General features: G+C 32.3%; 1 protein-coding gene across 6 annotated transcripts in view; it reads right to left on the bottom strand.

Moving 5' to 3' along the window:
- Window positions 1–6,771, bottom strand: part of LOC106471687 (estrogen sulfotransferase-like) — a 16,523-nt gene extending 9,752 nt beyond the window's left edge. The window contains exons 1-3 of one of the 6 annotated variants that reach the window (XM_022400298.1): window positions 6,523–6,673; window positions 3,416–3,528; window positions 1,830–2,404 (exon numbers count right to left, since the gene is read on the bottom strand). In XM_022400298.1, coding sequence (XP_022256006.1) covers window positions 1,830–2,404; window positions 3,416–3,435 — 595 coding nt within the window. In that variant the 5' untranslated portion in view covers window positions 3,436–3,528; window positions 6,523–6,673. Of the gene's footprint in view, window positions 1–1,829; window positions 2,405–3,411; window positions 3,529–6,249; window positions 6,269–6,373; window positions 6,486–6,522; window positions 6,674–6,752 lie in introns of those variants that run through there. The other 5 variants (XM_022400300.1, XM_022400301.1, XM_022400299.1 and 2 more) reach the window with 5 other exon arrangements.
- Window positions 6,772–10,033: the final 3,262 nt, after the last annotated feature.

Here is a 10,033-nt window from a genome sequence, read left to right as displayed (position 1 = left end):
CCGAAGGAACAGGATAGTTCTAGAAACATGGCGTGACGCTAGTCACATGACCTCGCTGACGAAACAGTACCAATTCCTGATTGAAGTAAAGAACACAACCATATTCTTTGATAGATTGTTTAGGTAGAGTATTATTCATGATGAAACTTTGTAGAATGGACTGCAACTGCCAGTTGTTAAGACAGACCCAAAGACGAAAGGCGGCAGACTTTCAAAACATCGTCCTCTACACTTTTGTCTCTACAACAGGCAGTTACCGTCCATTCTACAAAGTTTCTTCAACACAAACATACATTGCATATTTTTATCCTTTCAATTTTTGAAGACCTGGTGGTGAGGGCACTTTGCTCATAACTTGCGGGTTGCAGGTTCAAATCATCATCACCAAACATGCTCAGCGATGGGAGCATTATAATGTGACAGTTAATCCTACCATTCATTGGTGAAACTAAAGAGAAGCCCAAGAGTTTGCAGTGGGAGGTGTTACCTAGCTGCTTTCTCTCTAGTCTATCACTGCTAAATTAGGGATGGCTAACATAGATAGCCCTCGAATATCTTTAGGACAAATTCAAGGTACACAAAACCACTTCTTCAATGCAATTACAGATATTACTATATTGCATTTTTACATGTTAGTAGGTTGAGAAATTAGATTATCAACAGGTTTCAGCAGATTTCTATCCATTTTTAATTAATACTAATTATCACTGGATACTCATAATCTTACCCAATTTTTATATGCTTTTTTGGATGAAGCATGTATATAATTTGATGATGCAATTATTGGTCATTTTTGACATTTGTGTTTTTATAGTGGTAGAAGACTGGGAAGTGATAAAAATCATTTTTCACACTAAAAGCCTCAGAATCTATTTTGTGAAGTATGTTGTTTATTACATGTATTAACAATATAGATAGCTTCACAGTCTGTAATATTTCTAAACTTGGTCATATTCTAGTTTTACTGAATGTTTCTTTTACTCAGACACACCTGGACATTTTTAAACAACTGGGTCACTATTTAGAAAATAAGTTTCAATGTTGAGAGGTGTAAAATATGAAGGTATGAAAATTTGGAAAAGTATTTATTTTTCCCTATGAAAAGAGCATTGAAAGGAATATATGTATAGTTGTTGAAACAAGGTTAAAGTATTCAGCCTAGTGTTTAACTGGCATGTATTTAAAGAATTTCTACTTTAAGTATTTAATAACTCTGTATTAGTCCAGTGAGGCCTTATTTGAAATACTGTGTGCAAAGTTGGCCTCTTAACTAAAGCAAATATAACTACATACTAGAATGAATAAAGATACTACTTATTAAAATGCTGCTAGGTTTAAAAATTCTGCAAAATGTGATTCAAATATTTGGACTTGTTTTCTATGTAGCATACATATAGAAGTAATGGACAAGGCTTGATTCAGAAGTTTAAATTCGTTAGGGGCTTAGATAGTCTTCCTGTGGATGTTCTGTTTGAGTAGTGTAAAACCCACAAAGAGATGCAAACTTAAGTGGTAAAAGTAGAAAATACAAACTTTGAAAACTTAGACACAGAATTGGTCCCTGAAAAAATTATTTGCATATTAGATTTAAAAACGTATGGCATAGTTTATTTCATTACGTTATTTGTTCTGTTAGTTTAAATTCTATATATTTCTCATGTGGATGTAAAAAGCTACATTTGGCTTTGGTTAGTAATTTTAGCAATCTCAGTGGATCAAATTAGGTACTGCAGCTTAATCCTTCTTTTGTTCTAAACTGCTAATAAATATTTTTGATAAAATTACTTGTAAACAAATACATGTACATATAGAGAAATCAAATAACATACCTGTTTTGGGAAAAGAAACTACAAAAATATCATCTTCACGTACTTTAAAACCCATCAGGTCTCTCATAATACCCTTTAGAAAAAGATTCTGTGGAATAATATAGCCCTTGTAGCTTGTAAAGACCATATTCTCTGAGTAGTTTGAATCATGGGGTAGGACATCACAGTCTTGTAGTAGTTCTCTGATGTTTTTCTGTCGTTTTCTTTTGACAAAGATAGTTATTATCAATGTACTACCAAATAAAAAAGTTGAAAAGAGTCGTTTTATTAATTTCCACCTCTTTAAATCTACATGTTCAGATCCAGATCCACTCATAAAATGCACACATGAATGCAAAGGGTTAGACATCGTTTGTAAAAATTTCTCGGGAGCATTTCTTAATGTTTGTGAATAAAAGGTCCTAGTGTTCAGCAATATAAACATTTCATGGGCTTGAGAAAACTGACGTGTAGGGAGGTGACTGCAAATAAATGAATACTTTTGATACGGATGTACCTGCAAATTATTCAAACATGGTCTTCTCAACAAACAATGAAATATTCTCATCTTGTTGTTCTTCCAAAATGTTAGAAACCTGTAAAAAAATTAGAAAAACATGCAAGTAAATATGACAGGTCAAAATTTTACTTTTAAAAGTTTAGTCTTATTTTTTCTTAAATCCTTTTATAGAAAAAACAATTCTGTGATACCCAGGGAGTGAAAGAATTTTGACAAATATAATAGGTCATAAAAAATATATGAACCAAACAGTGCACATAATAACAAGTAACAAACCAAATTAGAAGCACAAGCTACTACATGTAACAGTCTACTCTAATTACATATATATTGGTTGCCAGTAGTGGCACCAGTTTACAGCGTGAACACTGACTTAATCACCCTTCAAATGCTGTAACTCAAATTATGAAAATTGTTTGAAGAAAAACTATTTTGTGTTTCAACCAGTTTCAATAATAAACATGAATAAAATATTAAAAGCAATTGACAAAAACAAAAAGAACTAGAGGGACACTCAGTAGAGTGTATACCTCTGCCACACAGCATTGATCATGTACAACTCTCCGTATATATAGGTCATTATCAACTGACATGGACCATTTTTGGCAAGACAATGAGGAATAATATTCTACATATGTCCACTAAGTTTCATCAAAATCCAATCATTTTTGACTGAGTTATAGAGCAAAAATAGCGTGAAAAATCAGCTGTCATATTAACAGATAGGGATTTTTTTTTCGTGACCTTGACCTTTGATCTTGACCCTCCAAAAACTAATCACTTTTAAGTTAGGTCATATTCCAAATGTATACTAACTTTCATCCAAATCCATTCAGCCGTTTTTGAGAAATCCTGCTGACAAACACACACACACACACACAAGGATGAAAACATAACCTTCGGTGGCAGAGATAATTAATTATTTGAAAGCCTTTGGGAAGGGGAAAGTTGTGAATACCTCTTCATTCCTGACAAAAAAAACAACTCATAATCCACTTTTCTAACTTTTTTTTTTACTTTATACATGACAACAATTTGGATAATGAACAATTTGGTACTTCAAGGATGTTCTTGTACACCTACCTACCTCTGAGAAAAAAATAACATTTAAATACATCCTTTATTTTTCAGGAAATAAACTCTTTCAAAGTACCAGCCTCCACATCTGCTGATATCAACTTATTCCACAAATTAATCACTCTGTTGGATAAAAACAAAGAACTGTCTTAGCTGAGCCTAGCTTGCCTTTTCTACATGTTAAACTTATGTCCTTTTATCCTACTGTTTTCAGAATACAGCATAAACAAATCAGAAACCTTTATCCTATCAATTCTATGCATAATCTTCTCATGGCCCCATAACAGGCATTCTGAACTAAAATGTTTTTTATCTTATCATGTTGCAAAATATCAAACCTAACGATGCAATGATCACTCTTACCTAAATTTACCCCCACTTTCTATCTTAAAATGACATCCTCATTAATGATTAACAATAAATCTAAAATGACATCCATTCTGTCCCTCTGGTTGGCTCCTTGACCATTTGATACAGAAAATCATTCTGTACCACTTAAAAATTATGTCTAAAATTAAAGTCTCTCATGATTACTGCATCAATATTTCAATCATTGTTAAGTGAAAATGCTGATATCATTATACAATTTCTCATGGACATCATCACAATAATTATATCTTATGATGATATAAATATAAAATCTTTTAACCTAACATTACAATACAGTTGAATGTTTTAAACTTTTTTTTCTACTGGTATTTTTGAAACTAAATTGCTAAGAATATCCATTTTGTAAATAATACTGATTTGAAACTGAAAGATTAGACAGTCTTAGAGTAAGGAATAATGTGAAAAATGAAATTTAACAATGGAATTGCCTGTAACGCATAACAAAGAGCTTTGATTTATTGAAAATAACTACACAATGTTATATTTCAGTAAATAAAACTTATTTTAGTTTTCTCAATGTTTCACTATTAATTATTATTTCATCAAGAGAACATGTTTACTCTATTTCAGCATAATTGAATTCATAACCACGTGAGAGAAATTTTGGTGTCTTGTTAAAACAAATAAAAGAATTAGCTATAATTATTAATTACTGTCTGAAACCTTTCGCTAAGTTTATGTATTGTTACAGATTTTTTGCATTTAGGAATAAGGAAGCTGTTGATATTATACAATACTTTGGTGAAGCTCATGTGTGCTATTTCATAATCTTTTTACAAAATTATAGAATAAATACCTAATTTAAGAATCACGATCTATAAAAAAAGGCTTGAAGTTAAACAATATTTCCAATTTGTAATGTTGTAAAACTAGATATATCTTAACAATGGTATTTAAAATTGAAGTCTTGAACAAACTATATTATTAATATAATGTGTATAGGTATGGTTATTTTGGTGGTTGGCAGGGGTTAGTTAGATGGGCCTTTTACTTTTATGAACTCATGTAGTTGACATAGCTTAACAAAAGGATGGTAAAGAACTTAGAAGTAGAAACCGCTACAGCTTGTCATAATTGTAATATCAAAAATTTGTAAATCATTTGTTCAGTTTTAATAATTACATTCCTTCATTACACGTGCTACTCTGTTATTCTTAGTCTTATTCTTATGAACATGTGTGGTCCGGTTCAGCAGATGTGTACATGTATATATTATTATCTATATATATATAAAAGTGAAATTGTATGTTTGTCTGTCCACTAACCACTCACACACTATTTGACCAAACACCACCAAACTTGGCATCGTGATTCCTAGGGTCCCCTGAAATAACACCAAAATTCCCACCAGGTTTCCCACAAAAACTAATTTTTGGTATTTAATTCAGTTACTACTCCTTTTGGTAATACTCAGTGCTATGCACTGTTGCTTAACAATAAAACTACCACAATATTGTTGTTAGGCCGACAATGTTGTTTATGTTGTATGCTTAATGTACATGTTAATTTGTGGTTTATTTTCTCTTTTTTTAATAATTTCAGTGATATAAAAGCAAACAGTTTAATTCAGAAACTTCTTCTTAAGTTAGTGTTGGAAAGTTTCCAATCAATCAATCAAATAATTATATTACTATTCCAGACAAGTGTGGTAATTTAGTTAAGGATGCAGAAGAGCTAAAGGAAAATGTATTCCCTAATATTTGTCAAAATTATGAATGGTTGTGTAAAAGAGCAATTCTTGCAACTCAAAATGATACTGTTCATGATGTAAACAATCAGTTATTGCAAAATGTTCCCAGACAGGAATTCACCTAGAACTCAACTGTCAGTATTCCAGTTACAGTTGATGCTGTAAATTATCCAACTGAATTCCTAACTTCTCTTGACCCACCAAGGATGCCAGGTCACATTCTCATATTAAATGTTGGTTCACCAGTAATGTTGTTGAGAAATCTTGATTCTCCAAAATTATGTAATGGCACAAGTTTAGTTGTTAAGACATTACTGCCACATGTTATTGAAACAACAATTACAACTGGTCATGTCAAAAGTGAAGATGTCTTCATTTTAAGAATTCCTTTGCTACCAAATGATTACTTCTTTGAATTTAGAAGTCTCCAATTCCCAGTTATGACTTGTTTTGCAATGCCAATTAATAAAGCACAAGGTCAAAGTTTAAAGGTTGCTGAATTGTTCCTAAAGCAACCTTGCTTTTCACATGGTCATTTCTATCATGTAGGATGTTCAAGGGTTGGGTCTCATCAAAACCTGTTTATATTGTCAGAAGGAACAACACTCAACAGCCAATGTGGTAAATCATATTATCAAGAAGTTTCATTTAGATTATGTAATTTTTGTTTTGAAAATCAAAAGTTTAGATAAAAATTAAAACGTTATGACAATTGAATTTATAAATATATGTTCTTAGAAGTAATTTCATTGTGTTTTAAATACCTATTTCAAGTAATTTGGACACCTGTGTATGGAACGGGTGAATCAGCTCATAGTAGTAGTAGTAATCTGATAGTGAGTAATACTCGTAATAGTAATATATAAATATAAATAGATAGATACACACACAAATACGTATATTTGTAGCAACATCATGCTTCGAAATAGAAAATTGATTAATTAAGAACCAAGGAATCTTCGCATTCAATTACGTCACTTTGGTTGCTATAGAATCAAATGTGAAATTGCATGAAAAACTTCTGAAACACTACTCACTTTCCAATACTATAGTATATAACACCAAACCGTTCAAATGTTGGTCGTTCTACAGTACAGTACAGCTAATAACTTTTCAGCTAAAGCAAAGCGTCTGCAATTTGACGACATTTTAGGGACCATTTAATTGTTATGGTATTACCTTATTTTAGAATTATACTTATTCAGTGTTTTTCAGAGAGAAAATTAATATTTTATTCAAACAAAATTAAACAATAAGAAAGTATTACTTTATAACACATTCTTAACCTGTAGTCCGATCAAATGTGTATTTGTTATTATTTTATAAAACTTGTAACTACTCACATATCCGTTTTAACATATTTAATTATATATAACACTTAAAATAAATATTTTCGTAACTTGATTAGTTTTTCTATGTTTTAATATTTAAAATAACTAAAATAAGTACTATTAAAAAATATGCTTAATTCATTTATTTTCTAACTCGGACTTTATCAAATACACTATTACGCTATTTAAAATATTTAACTCTTAATTTACTGAATTGTTTTTACATATTGCATGTTATTGTATAATCTTTCGCATTTTTTCCGGTTACAAATTCACAGAAAATTGGATGAAATCCCTAATTCTCTATTTAGAAGTAATTAGTGAGTACATGTATTAAATTTGAATCCCCTCCTTAGAGGTTCAGTCACAGGGCGAAAGAGAGAGGAATCTCTAGTCATTGGCATATGCAAAATTGTCTGAGTAAAAAGATTAGTATATATCTACAACCCTTCAAAATCTCTTTAACAAGATTGCCATACTACATACAACTGGCATCCCACCCACGGTGATATGTTACCATTCTCTTCCACTTTTGACATTGAAACTGTATTTCAACACCAGCTTATAATGCTAGAAAATTAGGCTTCAATACCTGTGGTAGACATGATGCGGTAGCTTTACACTTAAACACAAACAAAGAAGCAAATTGCGGTGGCGAATAGGACGTTAGTATTCATTGTTTATTCAGATTGAGATCCGGTAATTATGTTGATTAAGAAAAATTATTAAGCTCTTCGAACCAGTATGGGCCAATACCAACATGGTGGATTATTGCTTCCAGTCACTCATTGTTTGAAATTTGTGTTCTAAACACCACTGAAGCCTTGCTTTCCTGTTTGTATCTGAAGTAAGTAGTTTTCAGAATGACTGCCGGCTGCTATATGATAGATTTGTAACGGCTTTCTCATGATAATTTGGAAGATAGTCGAACTCTGACCACTGTTGAAAGAGTAAATTACTTGAGGCAAAGTATGATATCTATTGTATTTTATGTTCGTTCGTTTCTGGCAGTTATTTTGATTTAAAAATAATTATTTCCTAAGAAATAATTACTAATCAAGGGTGCTCGAAGATTAGCAATCCTCCTTCACCCTGCTCGGGGCATAAGGTTAAATTTCAATTAATGGTCAGCGGATTAATGAGCCATATGGGCGAAGAAGAAGAAGAAAAAAATACACATATATATATATTCCCGTATATATACGTATGATGATGAGGCAAGTAGGCAGAAGTGAAGGCAAGTCCAAGACGTAGCAGAGGCCGGTTGATCTTGAAGAAGAAGAAAGTCGGCAGCCGTTTTCGACAAGTTATCGAAACAAAATGAAACAAACGGGCCTTTACAGGGCCTGGCGGGGATCAGTGGATCCAAATGCCGAGGATGGGATCTATAGATCCAATGCCAAAGAATTTGATGTGACGGGAAACGGGAGTACCCCGAGAAAACCTACTTTCACTAGTCGGGATCATTATATTTTATGATCCAGCCCAATCGCTTTTATCCTTAGCTTGTCACAAACGGTTGATAGCCACAGTCTTCTTAGTAGGAGAAATAATCTTTCAATTGCCACTGCTAATAAACTCAAATGACCAAACAGTCGGTCAAAGAATCATTCTTTGATAAAGTTTCTCCTAATTGACGGACGTACACTATCACGTTTCTTTGGAAACCGGGTAGGTCCTTGTTCTTGTCTAATGTTTTGGAGATCTAATAATAATAATGATATTACTAGGGCCCCGCATTTACTGTTTTCAAGCAATCGCAAATCATAATTAGCCAATTTCACATATGCAAATAAATGGAGGAGAGGTCTTAAAAAGCAGCCAAACAGAATAAATTTAAACTGTGCTCTTGTTGAATGTGGAATAGCCCTTTGAGAGTTTTTGTTGAATTGTTTGTTTGTTTGTTGTTAAGCGCAAAGTTACACTATAGGCTAACTGTGCTGTGCCCACGACGTTTAACGAAACCCAGTTTTTGTGTTATAAGCTTTCAGACTTTCCGTTAAGTCAATGGGGGGGGGGGGGCTTGTTGAATTGATGGCTATATTTCTTACATATGTATAAACATATATATGCGTATATGTAACTGAAAATTATTAGAAATTTTTAAGGCTAAAAACTTTACCCAGTTTTGAAGCTGCTAAAGATGGCAACGAGAACGATGTAGACTTTTTAGTATTTAGTAGCCAAAAGAAATACAGGTACAGTTTCTCAGACAAGTGACTACCTTCAGTTATGACTTTGCTTTTACTACATTACCTGTTCAATGCTGGCTGCCCTTTAGGGTTATGGAAAGCTAAATTAACAGCCTGATCAACATTTACGGATTTAACTAGGGGCTATCTGGCTATTTACTGCCCTATTGGTTTCCCATTTTGATTTTACCAGCCATACGATACAGTACTTTGTTTTCCAGCAGCTTCATTCCTTCTGAATGAAGACCTTCAATAGTTACCAATTTCACCTTACTAGTGCAGGTGAGGTTAATAATACTTTGGCAGATGATAATGAGTGTTTTCTCGATGTTGTTTATGTAATCGTAATTCATAAACTTTCTTTTAACTATATTTAGTTGTAATATCGCAACATAAGTTTTATCTGCACAAATATAACTCGGGATTTATTTGTGAAATTAGGAATAATATTGCTTATTTATTAAGGTTATGTTTAACTTAAATGTGCTTTTATATACCAAAGTCACATTGGGCTCTCTGCTGCGTCCACAGAGAGGAATCGAACTCCTGATTTTAGCGTGTTTACAACTTACCGCTGTCCCTCCGGGGAACTGTTTAGCTTATATCAATATTACCAGAAAGAATGTCCGTGTTTTGTGCAGTGCCCTCCCCCTTGTCCCAGCGTGTCCCAACTGTTAGCGTAAATAATAAACTATGTTTTTGTTATTACTTTTGTATTTTGAGTGTATTTTCATCTAAGTTTTTGACTTGTAATGTTTTTCATTTTGTTTCTTTAGTTGGTTATGTGTTTATTTTACATTCAATTTTGTTTAACTATGTTTGCAACTTCTCGGACATCTTTTAATTTTTTTATGTATCTAATATTTTATTTAGTTTGTCTTCGTTTTATTATTGTTTGTAATTTTCCTTCCTGAAAAAAAAAAGTGTAATTTACTCTCAATGGATGTTGGTTTAAAGAAAAATATTACCTGGTTACTCAATAACTATAAAATAAACGAGATGTGAAAATACAGTTGTTACTTTCC

This window comes from Limulus polyphemus, unplaced genomic scaffold (assembly GCF_000517525.1).
Source record: "Limulus polyphemus unplaced genomic scaffold, Limulus_polyphemus-2.1.2 Scaffold4790, whole genome shotgun sequence".
Classification (NCBI taxonomy): domain Eukaryota; kingdom Metazoa; phylum Arthropoda; class Merostomata; order Xiphosura; family Limulidae; genus Limulus; species Limulus polyphemus.
This window is presented reverse-complemented; position numbering and strand designations above follow the sequence as displayed.